This window comes from Podarcis muralis, chromosome 2 (genome assembly GCF_964188315.1).
Source record: "Podarcis muralis chromosome 2, rPodMur119.hap1.1, whole genome shotgun sequence".
NCBI classification, from domain to species: Eukaryota; Metazoa; Chordata; class Lepidosauria; order Squamata; family Lacertidae; genus Podarcis; species Podarcis muralis.
In genome coordinates, this window is record NC_135656.1 from 119,629,012 (window position 1) to 119,646,751 (window position 17,740).

At 46.6% G+C, this 17,740-nt stretch overlaps 1 protein-coding gene across 1 annotated transcript in view; it reads left to right on the plus strand.

Moving 5' to 3' along the window:
* The window catches only part of LOC114592239 (uncharacterized), a 41,873-nt gene extending 26,288 nt beyond the window's left edge, over positions 1 to 15,585 (plus strand). Inside the window, exons 9-17 of the mRNA XM_077923623.1 lie at positions 2,376 to 2,480; positions 3,952 to 4,155; positions 5,728 to 5,842; positions 6,768 to 6,800; positions 7,094 to 7,212; positions 8,277 to 8,403; positions 10,994 to 11,089; positions 11,657 to 11,758; positions 13,567 to 15,585. Of these exons, the coding sequence (XP_077779749.1) occupies positions 2,376 to 2,480; positions 3,952 to 4,155; positions 5,728 to 5,842; positions 6,768 to 6,800; positions 7,094 to 7,212; positions 8,277 to 8,403; positions 10,994 to 11,089; positions 11,657 to 11,758; positions 13,567 to 14,774 (2,109 nt within the window). The 3' untranslated portion in view covers positions 14,775 to 15,585. The remainder of the gene's footprint in view (positions 1 to 2,375; positions 2,481 to 3,951; positions 4,156 to 5,727; positions 5,843 to 6,767; positions 6,801 to 7,093; positions 7,213 to 8,276; positions 8,404 to 10,993; positions 11,090 to 11,656; positions 11,759 to 13,566) is intronic.
* The last annotated feature ends 2,155 nt before the right edge of the window (positions 15,586 to 17,740 follow it).

Here is a 17,740-nt window from a genome sequence, read left to right on the forward strand (position 1 = left end):
ACAGTGGTACCTTGGGTTACAGACGCTTCAGGTTACAGACTCCGCTAACCCAGAAATAGTACCTCAGGCTAAGAACTTTGCTTCAGGATGAGAACAGAAATCGTGGTCTGGCGGCCCAGCGGCAGCTGGAGGCCCCATTAGCTAAAGTGGTGTTTCAGGTTAAGAACAGACCTCCAGAACAAATTAAGTTCTTAACCCGAGGTACCACTGTACTAAAATTGTTTGTTGCATAAAATAGAATAGCAGAAGATTCTCTAGTAAAATTAAATATCCGAATCCCCTTTGCAGTTGACCGCTATTTTATCTAGTTCTTTCCTCCTGATCTTCTTAAGTGCCAACACACAGAGTGCTACTTTATAAGTTGCAAAGTCATCAGTATCGCTCAGCAGCCATTTCCCTCTTTCTACCCTATTCAAGTGAGTTCCATTCGGAAATGGGTTTTATGAATCTGTCTCTTGGGTCTATATATAACGGGCACTGCAGTAAATAGTGGAACAGGTCCTCCATGCAGGGTTGTCCACACAGACAAAGCCTCTTCATAATGTACTATGCCGTAGTGTCCATTGGAATCGTAATTCTGTGAAAGCGATTCTAAGCATGGCAAGTGGGAGCTTTGACAGGTAACTGGCCTGGGTATGCTTCGTTTTAATAAGTGGGAACCACCGCGAACTCTTGGTAGACGCCATCTGGCAGGGACCAAAATCTCAGAGGTCAATTAAAAGTGGTGAAGAGATCAGACCACCTCCTGTACGTTTTGGAAACAGGAGCTGTTGTCACGATGAAACAATTTAAATGGCAAATTCACAAGATGAGCAATTTGGAGCATTGTTTGATTATAATATGTGTTCTCTGTGTGTGTTTGGATCTAGAGGACGACATACATGTTTGCACCATTTGAATACATAAAGAGGGTGCCGTTGCATACAATCAACTACAAAAAAACGGAGTCCTGTTTATACTGAAAATAAAATAGCTGCAATGAAAGAATTGAGATGCTGATGTACTTTGCATTTAACCCTTCCTGTAATTTGGAAGGAAAATGTAGCCAACCAACTTCAATGTCTTTAATTGTGATGGGTCCGCAGCCATTGTTGTCACCATTGTTGTTAATAATCCAGTAATAATAATAATAATAATAATCAGTGCTCCCCCCCCCTAGAATAATGTTTAGGGGTACTCTCATTTTCCTACTCATATTGAAATACTGCCCCTCAATGAGGCCAAACTTAGATTCACAAAATGTTTAGGGGTATGCATACCCCCAGAAAAAGCACTAATAATAATAATAATAATAATAAAATTGTATTTATAAATTGTATTTTTTATGCATGAGGGGGTGCCAAACCGAGTCTTTGACCCAGGTGAAAGAAAGCCTAGTTTCATCCCTCTTCTTAAGGCATGGGTAGGCAAACTAAGGCCTGGGGGCTGGATCCGGCCCAATCGCCTTATAAATCCGGCCTACAGCCGGTCCGGGAATCAGCGTGTTTTTACGTGAGTAGAATGTGCCCTTTTATTTAAAATGCATCTCTGGGTTATTTGTGGGGCATAGAGATTCGTTCGTTATTATTTTCCAAAATATAGTCAGGCCCCCCACAAGGTCTGAGGGAGAGTGGACCGGCCCCCTGCTGGAAAAGTTTGTTGACCCCTGCTTTAATCCTTGAGAGCGAGCTTGGCTGGTTTCCCCGGTCAGTTGGCAACCCCTGGCTCCTCTGCCCGTCCCCGCAAGAGGGCTCTGAGCATCCTTTAAGCGCCTGGCGGCAGCCGCGGTCCTTCTCTCTCCGGTGGGGGCGGAGCTTCGCCCGGCTGCGCCCAATCAGCTGCGGAGAACGGAGAGAAGGAGGCACATCAAAGGGAAAGAAGATCAAAGCGCTTGGCGGCGCCTCCTCCGCCTCCGCGGAGACAAAAGCGGGGAGCATCTGCGGACCGGGGTGGGGGCAGATCTTGCTCCCCTCCTCCTCCTCATGGACTAGATGACCCTCGGGTCCCTACCGACTCTACAATTCTGTGATTCTACTGCAGAGAAAGCCTCTGTTTTTGAAAGCCTGGAAAACTGCTGTCACTTGGTGTGCGCAGCACTGGGCAAGCTGTTCCTGTTTAAAGCAGCAGCCCTTTTTTCTCAGCCGTGAGGATCGGAATCTCACAATTATATTTGAGGCACATAGCTCACTTGCTTTGCAGGCGGAAGATTCCCAGGTTCAGATTCCATCGTCTCCAGGAAGGGCTGGGAATTCCCCCTGCCTGAAACCCGGGAGAACCAGTCATTGTGCTCACCCCTTGCTCTTTCCAAAAGGGACCCCCTGCACCTTTAACTGCCACCTGCCAGGCAGGAATACAACAGGGAAAGCCGCCCTCCACTGACCTACCTCTGAACTGAGCAGTATTGCTTATTTCCCTCTGAAAAGATGCGGGAGACCCTGCCTCGTCCAAGGAGACCGAGGGAAGATGCTTCAGAGGAGCAAAGGATGAGCAAGGAACTGCTGGTAGGCCCATTTGCCGTACTATAGTTACATATGAAGAAATCCATAATGTCGATATGAAATATGTCTGCATAAAATATTTTGAGTGCCTACAGAGGTACGTTGCTCTAGCAATCAAGCCTATTGCGAAAGTGCTTGTTCTGTGATATTTAAAGGTAAAGGGACCCTTGACCATTATGTCCAGTCGTGGCCGACTCTGGGGTTGCGGTGCTCATCTCACTTTACTGGCTGAGGGAGCCGGCGTGCAGCTTCCGGGTCCTGTGGCCAGCATGACTAAGCCACTTCTGGCGAACCAGAGCAGCGCACGGAAACGGCGTTTACCTTCCTGCTGGAGCAGTACCTATTTATCTACTTGCACTTTGACGTGCTTTCGAACTGCTAGGTGGGCAGGAGCAGGGACTGAGCAACGGGAGCCCACCCCGTCGTGGGGATTCGAACCGCCGACCTTCTGATCGGCAAGTCCTAGGCTCTGTGGTTTAACCCACAGTGACACCCGCGTCCCTCTGTGCTATTTAACTAGCGCTTAATGCCAAAATAGGCTTCTAAGCGATTTTCAAAATATAATAGGAGTGCCATATTTCAAAAAGAGATTATTATTATTATTATTATTATTATACACCACCCTATACCTGGAGGTCTCAGGGCAGTTCACAACAAAACACAAAAGTTGTTTATCTTTTTTTGTTGAGCTTCCCCCACGAAAGTTGTTGAGCTTTTTTGGCACTAAGAAAACACTACCAACATGGGCTGAATACCAGCCGTGTCTGGGAAACTCCAGACATATGGCCACCCTAACATATAACAACAATTGGGCAATCATTAAAATGTGGTAGTATGTACATGTCATTTTTGAGTGTTTAAAGCTGTTTCATTGAAATGTCTCAGCAACAAGTGTGCGGAATTCTGGTTTGAAACAGGTCATATAACCACTCCTCAAGGAACTTATATTTTGAAAATCTAAGTCATTTTCAGCCAAGAAGATCTCCCCTTGGGCGAGGTTCTCGAACGGGTGGTTGCGGACCAGATCCAGTAGGCGCTCTTGGAGGAAACCGATTTTCTGGATCCATTTCATTGGGGTTTAGGACCGGTTTTAGGACAGAAACTGCTTGGGTCACCCTGGACGGTTACTTCTGTTGAGAGAAAGATGGGGAAATACGTCCTTGTTAATTCTCCTCTGTCTCAGCTGCTTTCAGTACCATTGACCATGGTATCATTCAGAAGTTTGGCTATCCTTGTTGGGCCACCAGGAATACAAATATAGAGGGTCTTCCACTGCCTTCAAAGGGAAAGGAATGGAGTGGGCTTTGGCTGTGTCTGTGTGAGCGGGAGGAGAAAAAATGTGGGGGTTTTGTGTGCATAGGAAAGAGAACCTGGGGGGGGGGGATGGATCTGCAGCCCAGCCCGCTGCAGTTTCACTCAGAAGTAAGCTTAATTTCCCCCCGAAACATGCTTCACCCTCCTTTTTTTATCGCAGAGGAAGGCAGACATGGAGAGGGAGAAAATTGTACAGGAATGGAAGGATCTGTGTCGTTTTCTGGAAGAACAGAAGCAGCAGCTGATCTGGTGGCTGGAAAATCTTGCAGGGAACATTATCGAGATAAGGGGGCAGAGTCCGTCCGCGGAGACCCATCCACCAAGCAAAACGGGGGGGTCGCAGGAGCATATTGACTGCCAGCAGGTGAGACGACTTCTTTTTTTGGAAATAATTTTTGATTAAAAAATAATAAACAACATATAGCAAAATCATTTATAAGTCCATATAAAGAGATTACTCTGAATCTCACGACTTCTCTCCACCTTCTCTGTGGGTCCTAATGCTAATATTTACACTTGCATATCAATGCATTGTCCAGATATTTTGTCCCTCTAAGTTATCCATAGTTTTTGTTACTTTACAAGTGTGGTTAAAATTCCGCTAATGTTTTCATCTGTTTACAATGGTCTCGTAGATATATTACAAATTTCCCCATTCTTTTTTAAAGATCTTGTCATCTTGGTTACTGAGCTTCCCAGTTAATTTTGCCATTTCATCATAGTCCATCAACTTGGTTTGCCATTCTTCCATGGTCGAGATTGTTTCTTCTTTCCATCTCTGGGCTAATAACATCCGTGTGGCTGTTGTCACATACATGAAAATGATTTTCTGGTCCTTTGGAATCTCAGTACCTATAATCCCTAATAAAAAGGCTTCTTTTTTTTTAACAAAGGTTATTTTAAACATTTTTTTCCAATTCATCATATATCATCTCCCAGAAAGTTTTAGTTGCCTTACACATCCACCACATGTGATAAAAGGTACCTTCTTGGTCTTTACATTTCCAGCAGGTGTTTCGACTTGTTCTGTACACTTTCCCTAACTTGTTGTTGTTGTTGTTTAGTTGTTTAGTCGTGTCCGACTCTTCGTGACCCCATGGACCAGAGCACGCCAGGCACTCCTGTCTTCCACTGCCTCCCACAGTTTGGTCAGACTCATGTTGGTAGCTTCGAGAACACTGTCCAACCATCTTGTCCTCTGTCGTCCCCATCTCCTTGCGCCCTCCACCTTTCCCAACATCAGGGTCTTTTCCAGGGAGTCTTCTCTTCTCATGAGGTGGCCAAAGTATTGGAGCCTCAGCTTCAGGATCTGTCCTTCCAGTGAGCACTCAGGGCTGATTTCCTTCAGAATGGATAGGTTTGATCTTCTTGCCGTCCATGGGACTCTCAAGAGTCTCCTCCAGCACCATAATTCAAAAGCATCAATTCTTCGGCGATCAGCCTTCTTTATGGTCCAGCTCTCACTTCCATACATCACTACTGGGAAAACTTCCTAACTTAGTAGGAGTCAAATACTACCAGTATATCATTTTCATATCATTTTCTTTCAGCGTACAACATGCCGTTAATTTCAAATCTGTTTTCCGTAGCCTCTCCCAATCTGCTGGCAGGTGAGACTTTGCCAATCCAGTGAAAAGACGGGACTGCTTCTTGCTCGTCCATTCATTGGAGAGACAGTGCTGTCCACCAGTTAGAGTGTCCTGGGACCTGGGAGACCAGGGTTCGAGTCCTCACTCGGCCACGATGAAGCCTTGAGCCCAGTCACAGCCTCTCAGCCTCACCAACCTCACAGGGTTGTTGTGGGGGGAGGAAAGGAGGATTAATTCTTTTTTTATTCCAAGATGAGACCATTTGCATGCATCCTGTTGCTTCAGCATAGTATCTGCAATGCAGACTGTTCACCCAAGTCGTTCCTGTTGTCGTCTCTTCCCTCCAGGCCACTGGCAGTTCCAGCAGCAGACAAGGAAACTTCCTCGAGGTGGAACTGAGGCTTCACCATTTCTCTCAGAGGAGGAAGGCCGTCTTGGGAGAGGCGCTGAACTGCTTCCGAGGTGAGCAGGGGTCTTCTGAGTTCTCTCTTGGGCAGCGAGACGCCCATCAAAGCTCTAGTGAAGGCAATTTGCACCTGGTCCTCCACCCCAGTGCAACTGAAAAGGTGCTGGGCTCACTGTGAAATTGTTACAGTATGTGCCACACTTTTAGCCAGTACTATGTACCCTTGAGGCCCCACCCCACCCGAAAGAAACACTGATTATTATTATTTAAAAGACTGATATACAGCTCTGCATCAAAAGATCTCAGAGAGGTTCACAACATAAAAACACAAGTACGGTAATTAAAGCAAAAACAACTAAACGATAGCCTACGCTACTTTATGTCTGTTAAACATTAAAAGCTTCCCTAAACAGGGCTGCCTTCAGATGTCTTCTAAAAGTCTGGTAGTTCTGTTTCTCTTTGACATCTGGTGGGAGGGTGTTCCAAAGGGCGGGTGCCACTACCGAGAAGGCCCTCTTCCGGGTTTGATTGTTTGGGAGCCAAAACATTTGAGATCTAGGCTGTCCGACTTCCGAGGTACAACTTTGTTGCCATAGCTCAAACCAGGGCATTGCCGGTATTTCTGCTTCCGGAATCCAGCGCAGACAAAAAGAGGAATGGCTTGAGTATGCACTTATACCTTTTTAAATGCATTATTTCCCTCAAAGGATTCTGGGCACTTGTTGTGGGTTGCTTAAGGCAGTGTTTCCCAACCTTGGGCCTCCAGCTGTTTTTGAACTACAATTCCCATCATCCCTGACCACTGGTCTTGCTAGCTAGGGATGATGGGAGTTGTAGTCCAAAAACAGCTGGAGGCCCAAGGTTGGGAAACACTGCCTTAAGGTATATGATGAGGCTATCTGTTTCCCTTGAGGAAGGTGGAATGTGTATTGATCAGAATACCAAAAAAAAAAGCAGTTTCTCTCTTTGCCTTGTTTCCAGAGTCCCTGAAGATGGAGCTCGAAAGTCTGATTGGTACGTCCCTGGCTCTGACGGGACCAAAGGGGTGTTTCGTTTTATAAATAACAGCCGAAACAGTGTGTGAAGCCCTCTTTCGACTTGGGATCTCCAGCGGCTGCCGTTCTGAGGCGCATACTGCCTCCGACAGTGGAGACACAGCCGAGCTGCCTGCTACTAGCGACATGCTTTGAGCTTTCTCTCTGCTACTAGCAACTTACTTGTCCGCGGCTTTTCAAACTGTTTATGGGGATGGCGGGGGTGGGGTGGGAGAGGACAGGATGAAATCTGAACGATGCCTTTTCTTGCAGCTCCTCCCTTTCTTCCGGAGTCTCGTCTTAAGGACTCAAGAACATTCCCCCCATCTGGCTCGGGAAAATTTCCTCGGGAGCAACGTGAAATGGAAACAGACGCAGGATCTGTGGTTCAGGTGAGGGTGTTTATTCCCTCCTTACCTCTCTCGCCCTGACCTCGCCACTGTGATCCACGCGACGGTCACCTCCAGACTTGATTATTGTAACTCGCTCTATGTGGGGCTGCCCTTGGGACTGACCCAGAAACTCCAGCGGGTGCAGAATGCCACAGTGAGACTCCTTACGGGGTCCTCGCCGCGGGATTACATTCACCCGGTGCTATACCAGCTGCACTGGCTCCTGGTGGAGTGCAGGATCAGGTTTAAGGTGCTGGTTTTAACCTTTAAAGCCCTATGCAGCGTAGGACCCATGTACCTACGGGATCGCCTCTACTGGTATGCCCCACAGAGGACCTTACGGTCTGCAAATAAAAACATCTTGGAGGTCCTGGGCCACAGGGAGGTTAGGCTGGCCTCAACCAGAGCCAGGGCTTTTTCGGCCGTGGCCCCAATCTGGTGGAATGCTCTCTCACAAGAGACTAGGGCCCTGCGGGACTTGACATCTTTCCGCAGGGCCTGCAAGACAGAGCTGTTCCACCAGGCCTTTGGCCAAGGCACAGCCTGACCCCCTGCTTTGGTAATCCTCACAGAACTCTAGCCCAATGGTTGCTATTATTTTGATTCTGAATTGATTTTAGAATGTATTTCAATTAATTGACTGTGACTTTATGTAAACTGCTATTTTACTGTTGTTAGCCGCTCTGAGCCTGGCTTTGGCTGGGGAGGACGGGATATAAATAAAAAATTATTATTATTATTATTATTATTATTATTATTATTATTATTATTATGCTACTGGGCAGTGTGAGCAGCTTTGGAGGCAGAATGTCAGGACTCAGCTATACAGCTGCAAATATAATTGCTTTAAGTGTGTTTAAAGTGCATTATAAAATTGCAACACAAGATGGCGATGGTGAGCTAATGGCAAATTCCATACAGATTTCAAAACGTGTTTTTTTTAAAGCATATTCACAGCATTTTTTTTATATAGTGTGTAGATTTGGCCCAAGTATTCTAAACATCACACACACACAGCAGCCTGGTTACCCGAGTCTGATCACAAATGCCGATTTCCTTCCCAGAATCTGCTGAAGTTTGAGGACGTGGCTGTGGATTTTACAGATGGCGAGTGGGACCTTTTGGACGCCCACCAAAGGACCCTCTACAAGGATGTCATGCGAGAAAACTACGAGAACACGACCTCACTGGGTAAGAGGGCAGGTCTGGGTTTTAAACCACCGGCCGCGGGGAAAGCTTTCTATTTCTTTACCAAAACCTCTGCACTGCTTGACCGCTGTAAAATGTCTAAGCAGTTTACAGGAAATATTAAAAAATGTTAATAGCCGATAATTGGAAAGGAAATTATGTTCCAACCAAAGAAGAATGGTTGAATAAATTATGCGAATACTTGGAATTAGCAGAGTTAACTGATTTGATAAGACAAAAACCAAAAAATATAATCCAGAAACAATGGAAATGTTTAAATGATTATTTATGTAGACAAAGATTAAATGTAAGGTATTGGTTGTGTTCAGAATAGATTTATGAAAGATTTAGAAAACTTTGATTAGAATATTTGTGTGAGATTGTATTGGAAAAATACGGAACAACAGATACAATCTTGCTTAAAATGTATATAGGAAGTGCAGTGTGAGCGATGGAAGTCAATCAATGAAATTTTATTATTATTTTCATATTGAGATATTTGTAGAATAAATTTGGAAGAAATTCTTCCAACTTTTCTCCTTTCCTCTTTATTTTTTCTTTTTTTCTTTTTTTCTTTTCTGTTCTTTTTTATATATGTGTGCTTATCTGAAATATATATGTATGTATTTGCAAAATTTTGCTTATATTTTGTAATACCGTATTTTTCGCTCTATAAGACGCACCTGACCATAAGATGCACAATTTTTTTTAGTTTTTTTTTTAAAAAAATATTTATTACTTTTCCGACAATTTAAACACTACAAAAAAGGGAAAAAACAATACAATACCAAAACACTACATAACACTTAACACATTAAACTGACAAAACAAAACAAAAAAACATCAAACAACATCGAACAACATCAAATCAACATCAAACAATTTCAATATCTTATCTTTCATTCACTTATTTCAACGACCTCCTCACACCTCCCTTTTTGTATTCCACTTCTGTTAATTGTTTCAGCAATTCCTTTCCATCTTCCTCTGTTTTCTATCCTATAATTATCTTAACACATTCTAGCCTTATTTTTTCCTTTAATACTCTATTAAGATGCACATAGTTTTTTGAAGAGGACAACAAGAAAAATAATATTCTGAATCCCAGAAGCCAGGACAGCCAGCGGGATTTGCAGTGCAGCGATCCCACTGGCTGTCCTGGCTTATGGGATAGCTACGCGCAGCCTCTCTTGGGCAGGGGGTGAAGGCTCCCGTTGCCCAGGAGAGGCTGTGCACGGCCAAGCAAGAAGCCAGGACAGCCAGCGGGATTGCAGCGCTTTGGGGAGTGCTTTGGGGAACTGCAGGAAGGCAGAGAACTTGTGGTCCCCACTGTTAGGAAATAGTTCTGTTCCACCTTAAAAGGGTCAGGCATGATTGTTGTGTATCACATGCCTGTTTACTCCCAGCATTGTTCTCGCTGGGAACTTCCGTTTTGTATATAGCTTTTCTTCCTGCTGTTTTCCTGGACACGGAGGCAAGCAGTCATGTTTTTCCTTTGTTCTGATCTATGTTGAATAAAGCTGTAAATATGCTCTCTTGTCTGAATCTTACGTTGTGGAGACTCTGCTGAAAGGGTGTGCACGGGCCTTGGAATGTCTCTGAGGCTCGTGTCGCAAATTGACTGATGCTGTTCCACGGGAGACTTGTGATCGTCTGGAGACGACTTGGAGGCCATCTCCCTGGCAGTATCCCAACGCCCACAACTGCTGTAGCCTTTTTAGACTTTACCGATTGGTTGGGTGAGCGTTGCTCCCAGAGAGAGAGGAAGGAGTCAAAAGATGCTGAGGTTGGTTCAGAGAAAGAGTTCTTTATTTCTACTCTCCGAAGCAGCAGAAAGGCACTTGCGTGGTCAGTTCACAGCAAGCCCAAAGAAAGAGAGATTTCACACAGTATATATCCCCTCCAGGCACCCTCTCCCCCAGGAATCCAGCCTCGTACATTCATACACGTAAGTTGACATCCACGAACATAAACAGATGTTCCTGTACCGGTACTCTTATCTTGGGGTAAGGAGGTCACCCAGCTATAGGAGTTTCCCTTGACGCCATCTCCATCTCTGGGCATGGGGGCTGACAGACCCTGTCTTGCAGAGTCTGTGCGTCAATGTGTCAGGATATTTACAACCTACAAGACAAGATAAGCCCCAGCTTTGCCGTCCCGTCTCCACTTTGGAACTGACAAGGCCATCCATTAAGCGTCACGTACTGATAAAGGAGAGGGCTTTGTTTATACAGCTGGGTTCTTGTTATACATTGGCTCAAGTGCTCAAGTTAATGGATTTTAGCTAATGGAGAAGGACCCGTTTTTAGACTGACTGCACAGTCAGGTTTTAGATTTGGGAAACCCATTCCTTCACTGCCTCAGAGGGGCAAGATCTACAGGGACGAGATGACACGCTCATGAGGCCTGGTCCCACGAACCAACCTCGTTACTTTGTGAAACGAGTGATTGTTTTGCTGACCTGCTCCTGACAGGTGTTGTTTGGGGCGGCCAAACAGAGTGACCCGGAGGCTCCAGGGTTCCGCACACTTTCTGTAGACTCAGAAATGACTGTGACTTCCTTCTCTTCTCCCCTGGCTTTCTTCCTGACCAGTTCTGGCCATCACCAAGCCGGGCACGATCTCACGGCTGGAACAAATGGATGAGCTGCCGGCAACGGATCTCCACAGCGCCAGGGACCACGTAGGAGGTATGCCATTCAGACGTAATATTTGCTGGGAAGGGGAAGGTGATGATAACACGGGATGGGATTCTGGGCAGTGGGAGGGTTTGTACCCATTGGTGGTCTGGAGCGCAGCAAGGTTGTTTCAACCCCACTGTGTCTCAAGTCGCTTTCTTGATAATAATAATAATAATTTATTATTTATACCCCACCCATCTGGCTGGGTTTCCCCAGCCACTCTGGGCGGCTTCCAACAAAATACAGTGGTCTGTTAAACATTAAATCTGAAGGGCTGCCTTCAGATGTCTTCTAAAAGTCCGGTAGTTGTTTTTCTCTTTGACATCTGCTGGGAGGGCGTTCCACAGGGCGGGCGCCACTACCGAGAAGGCCCTCTGCCTGGTTCCCTGTAACTTGGCTTCTCTCAGCAAGGGAACCGCCAGAAGGCCCTCAGCGCTGGACCTCAGTGTCCGGGTAGAACGATGGGGGTGGAGACGCTCCTTCAGGTATACTGGGTTGTCATACAATCCACAGAGGGACACAAAGGTGTCTTCATCCAATTCCCATTCCCCATTCTTTCCTCTTCCCTGTTCTTAGCCATCACAAACCCCAAGACGTTGGCAAAAGTGGAGCAAGGGAATGAGATCTGGGCTGAGCGTCGGTGCAGGCCTCAAGGAAATGCTTGCAGCGAGCCAACAGGTGAGGCCACTTGGAAACCACAAACAAGCTTTTTTTGTCTCCAGAAGTTGGCTGCGTCTACAAATGGGCGGATCCTTTACGCCATCATGTCTTGATAGATCTGTGCTCCCCTAATTTGTCACACCGGCTTTCTCCTTTCCTATAGAAGTCAGACTGGATCCTTCCTTGTTGTCTTCTGCCGGCAGGTGAAGTCTCATTTATTCTGACAGGCCTCTAGGAACTGTCTGCTTTTGTTTTAAGGAAAAGGCTTCAAAATTGCTGCTGCTGCTGCTGTTGTTGTTATTGATAATGATGGTGATGATGATGATGATGATGATGATGATGATATATTACGTGGCGCTATGGTCTAAACCACAGAGCCTAGGGCTTGCCAATCAGAAGGTCACCCGCTATGGGATGAGCTCCCGTTGCTCGGTCCCTGCTCCTGCCAACCTAGCAGTTCGAAAGCACGTCAAAGTGCAAGTAGATAAATAGGTACCGCTCCGGCGGGAAGGTAAACAGTGTTTCCGTGTGCTGCTCTGGTTCGCCAGAAGCGGCTTAGTCATGCTGGCCACATGACCAGGAAGCTGTCTGTGGACAAACGACGGCTCCCTTGGCCTATAGAGCGAGATGAGCTGAGTGCCGCAACCCCAGAGTTGTCCACGACTGGACCTAACAGTCATGGGTACCTTTACCTTTACCCATCTGACAGGGCTGCCCCAGCCACTCTGGGCAGCTTCCAACATAATAAAAATACAGCAAAACATTAAACATAAAAAACTTCCTGAAACAGGCTGCCTTATCTTTTTTAATAAGATGATAGATAGATGATAGATATAGATAGATAGATAGATAGATAGATAGATAGATAGATAGATAGATAGATGATTGATGATAGATAGATAGATAGATAGATAGATAGATAGATGATAGATAGATAGATAGATAGATAGATATAGATAGATGATAGATAGATAGATGAGATAGATGATAGATAGATGATAGATAGATAGATAGATAGATAGATAGATAGATAGATAGATAGATAGATGATAGATAGATGATAGATAGATAGATATAGATTCTATCATAGTTTAATTATCTTTTAAAGTAAATCCTGCCAACCTAGCAGTCCGAAAGCATTCCAGTGCAAGTAGATAAATAGGTACCACTGCGGCGGGAAGGTAAACGGCGGTTCCGTGCGCTCTGGTTTCCGCCACAGTGTTCCATTGCTCCAGAAGCGGCTTAGTCATGCTGGCCACATGACCCGGAAAGCTGTCTGTGGACAAACACCAGCTCCCTCGGCCTGAAAGCAAGATGAGCGCCGAAACCCCATAGTCGCCTTGGACTGGACTTAACCATCCAGAGGTCCTTTACCTTTTACCTTTACTTTTCACAGATTATCTTTTAAGTTTTTTGTCTTTTATCTGTGTTTGTGTAAGCACCCATGAGTTCTGGTCTGGGGAAAAATACATGATATAAATATATTATTATTATTATTATTATTATTATTTCCCTCTATTTAAGATGTTGTCTCACCTTCCTTCTGTTTTCTCCGTCTTGTTGCCGGTGCCATTGTTGCATCTATCAACCTGAGGCATAGCTCAGTCGGTAGGACATCAGACTCTTGAAGTCAGGGTCAGGGGTTTGATCCCCATGTTGGGTGAAAGATTCCTGCATTGCCGAGGGTTGGACTAGATGATCCATGTGGTCCCTTCCAACTCTTCTCTTCTCTTCTCTTCTCTTCTCTTCTCTTCTCTTCTCTTCTCTTCTCTTCTCTTCTGATGACTACATGTGAATCACGCTGATATATGTTCTCCTTTCCCCAGGAGTTGCTGAGAGAACAAGAGAGAATGAGGGGAGGGGTCTTCAACCAGAAAACTTTGAGCTGGCAGGGTCACACGTTGCATTGCTCCAAAGCACTGAGACCAAGTCCAAATCCCGTGAAGAGCAGGAAGCCCCCGAGACCCAACCCATGTCGCCAGGCAGCCATCTTGGAGAGCAGCTGCTGGAACCAGTTCTTCTTGTGGGGCTGGAGAAGAACGCAGCCAACACAGGGACGGGACAGGAGAGCCAAGAGCTTTGCTCCGCGTGTGGGAAGGTCTTCAACAACAGGGCAAGCCTGGTTAGACATCAGAGAATCCACAGCGGGGAGAAGTCACACACCTGCGCAGACTGCGGGAAAAGCTTCAACAAGAGGTCCAACCTTGTTACTCATCAGAGAATCCACACGGGAGAGAAGCCCTACCGGTGTGTGGAGTGTGGGAAAAGCTTCAGCCTGAGCTCCAGCCTCGTCCGGCACCAGAGGATCCACACTGGGGAGAAGCCCTACCAGTGCTCTGTGTGCGAGAGAAGCTTCAACCAGAAGCCCTCCCTGGTGGTGCACGAGAGGACCCACCGCCGCGAGAAGCCCTACAAGTGCTCGGCGTGCGAGAAGAGCTACAGCCACACCACCAGCCTCATCGCTCACGAGAAAATCCACCGGGAGGAGAAGCCGTACTGGTGCGCGGAGTGCGGGAAAAGGTTCAGCTTCAGCTCTCAGCTGATCACCCACCAGAGGATCCACGCAGAAGAGAAGCCCTACAAGTGCTCCGTCTGCGGGAGAGGGTTCAGCCGCCCCTCCAGCCTCGTCGTCCACGAGAGGGTCCACACGGGAGAGAAACCCTACAAATGCACCGCCTGCGAAAAGGGCTTCCCCTCCAACTCGAGTCTGGTGAGGCACCAGCTCACCCACGTGGAAGAGAAGCTGTGTGCGGAATGCGGGAAAAGCTTCAGCCCAGCTTCCCGACTCCAGAGGATCCAGGCCGGGGAGGAAATGGCCAAGTGCCCGGGATGCGAGAACCGGTTCGACTCGAGTCCCAGTGGTTTTCCAGGGGCGCATCTTCCCAAATGGAGGAAACCCGTTGGCAGACGAAACAGCAGTCGGCGTGATGACATTCGTATCGTCGATTCCGCAGAGGTGCAACTGGAGGACGATGTTTTCAGCCAAAGCTCCCTGCCTCTGCATTATCACATTCACTATGCGGGGTGGGAATGAAAGCACCGTATTTTTCGCTCTATAAGACGTACCCGACCATAAGACGCACCTAGTTTTTAGAGGAGGAAAACAAGGGGGGGAAATATTCTGAATCAAATGTTGTTGAAGAGGAAGGAGGAGGGTCAGGCTAAGGCATCACAAGAAGAGGCGCTGCGCAGCTCTCCCTCTTGCTGTGCTGTGTTCAGCAGAGCAGCGCAAAGCCTATTATTAATGAATTGATTTTAGAATGCTGTATTATTTTACTGTTGCTAGCCGCTCTGAGCCCGGCTTTGGCTGGGGAGGGTGGGATATAAATAAATTTATTTTATTTTTATTATTCAGCAAAGCAGGAGGAACGCTCCCGTTTCGCTGAAGAGGCATTGCACGGCTATCCCTGAAGCCAGAACAGCAGGAGGGATAGCTGCGCAGCCTGCATTTGCTCCGTAAGACGCACACACATTTCCCCTTACTTTTTAGGAGGAAAAAAGTGCATCTTATAGAGCGAAAAATACGGTAAGAGGGGTTTTTTGTGTGTGCTTGCTGTCTAGAGCTAATGTAGCCCAAAACATCTGCCAGGACGCCAGGTTGATGAAGATCTGTGATTGTAGGGGAGCAAGCGATGTATCTTTGGTCTTACTGTAAATAAATTTAATTTTCAGGGAAATGTTCTTGGCAGTTGGGGGAGAAGGGGGGCGGGAATGTTTCCTCCCTGGAGAAATCTAGTTTGGCTTTGTTCTGGATACATTAAAATTGCCGGAGGAGTTGAAAAAGCAACTTCTTGTTCTTCTGAAGAGAAGTTGCTATGTAAGAATGAAGATGCGTTTGAACTTTAGATTAATTTGGGAGCACACGTTTTTGTATGTATGAACACACACAAAATGTAAACTCGGCTTACTTTCTGCAGGGATAGCGCTGCAATCCTAAGGCCCGTTCAAATGTGGTCCAGAGCCAAAATTCCCTTCAATTCCGGCGTTCAAGTGGTGTGTGTTCTTGTTTGTGTGGCCAAACCCATGCTCAAAAGGGGGGTCACAGTGGCCTTCAGGGAAACCCCTAGTTCTGCAAAGCTGTAAGAAAAATTTTAGCGGGCGGGGGAAGCACAAAGGAAGGAGGGGTGCATGTTCAGTGACCATTTGGGGGACAAGGAGAATGGAAAGGAATTGGAAACTGTCATGGCTTCCCCGCAAAGAATTCTGGGAAGTGTTGTGTTAGGGGTGGTCAGACCTGTTAGGGGAGACCCCTATTCTCTCTCCTAGAGCTATAATTCTCAGAGTGGTTTAACGGTCATTCCCTCTCCCCAGGGGATTCTGGGAATTGTAGTTCTGTGAGGGGTGCCAATGGCAGGGCCTGTAGCCTGACCGCCTCATTAACGCCCTGCGATGTTGCCGAAATGGCGAGGTTTTGTGTGTACGTGTACGGAACAAACTACAGACGCCCGTTAACCAATTCAAAGGCCTTTATTCGAAGGAGATCCAAAAGACACACACAAAAGAAGCATTTAGAAATAAAAGGGAAGTCTCTAAGCACAGGGCCACAATCCTGTTTGGAACCAGGGGCACATTGGCAAATCTAAGGCGCTGAGGGCGCCATGAAAAGGCCCATTTTACAGGAGACGATCATCAGAATAAAAAGCAAGAAACACCCTCAGTTAAAAAAAACCAAGACCCATAAAATATAACATTGGGAGGAGCAGGAGGCTAGGTTAGCGCCCTGAGGGGCTGTCTGAGTGTCCCGTGATGCTTGTGGGCATATGGTTGGGGACCCCCAGATCTAAAACATTAAAGTAAAAAGGTAAAGGTACCCCTGCCCGTATGGGCCAGTCTTGACAGACTCTGGGGTTGTGCGCCCATCTCACTCTAGAGGCCGGGGGCCAGCGCTGTCCGGAGACACTTCCGGGTCACATGGCCAGCGTGACATCGCTGCTCTGGCGAGCCAGAGCCGCACACGGAAACGCCGTTTACCTTCCCGCTAGTAAGCGGTCCCTATTTATCTACTTGCACCCGGGGGTGCTTTCGAACTGCTAGGTTGGCAGGCGCTGGGACCGAACAACGGGAGCGCACCCCGCTGCGGGGATTCAAGCCGCCGACCTTTCGATCGGCAAGCCCTAGCCGCTGAGGCTTTTACCCACAGCGCCACCCGCGTCTAAAACATTACCCATGTCTTATAAATAACAGTAACACTGATTAATTGTCCAGCGCTTCGCAGGCACGCTGCCAATGATCCGCACAGCAGTCCTGTAAGGCGGGTCTGTATCATTGGCCCTCTCCTTACAAAAATATTGACTGCGCATGTGTGGACATCACTAGTGACCAATGGCTACTTGCCACAGCAGCTACACTCCACCTCCAGGGCTGGGAGAAATTATGCTTCTGAATGCTGGAAACCACAAGAAGGGAGAGTGTTGCAGTTGTGCTCTGGGGTCTGGCTCGCAGCGTTTCCCATCAGGGAAATCTGTCTGGCCCCTGTGAGAACAGGATTTTGGACGGGCCTCTGGGCTGATCCAGCAGCCGGCGTCTTCCTATGTTCTTACTTGGGTGTAAACAGGAAGGCGTTTGCACTCCTAAGGCTGCAGCCCGAACGCCCCACCTTACCCGGGAGTTATCCCCACTGAGTCCAACAGGCCTTACTTCCAAGCATTATTGTTAAGAAATTGGAGTTCTTGTGGAGAATGCACTGAAAAGGATAAACCAAGAACTCTGGCCACAAGTTTCAATGTAAGGATTAATTACTACTCAAGAGTTGAAAAGAAAAAAACGTGTATATTCTGCAAAGAATGACAGTTTAAAGCTAATAGTAAATTTAAACACAACGTGTGAGTACAATGGTTTTAAGATAATAATAAATTTAGATATTAGTATACAATAATATAGTATAAAAGTACATAAAATACCAGTACACAACAATAGTTTTATACAAGTACATCTGATTCATACTCCGGATACTCCTTTTTGGCTCTTTATTCTTTATTCTGAGTTTATATAATATGGACT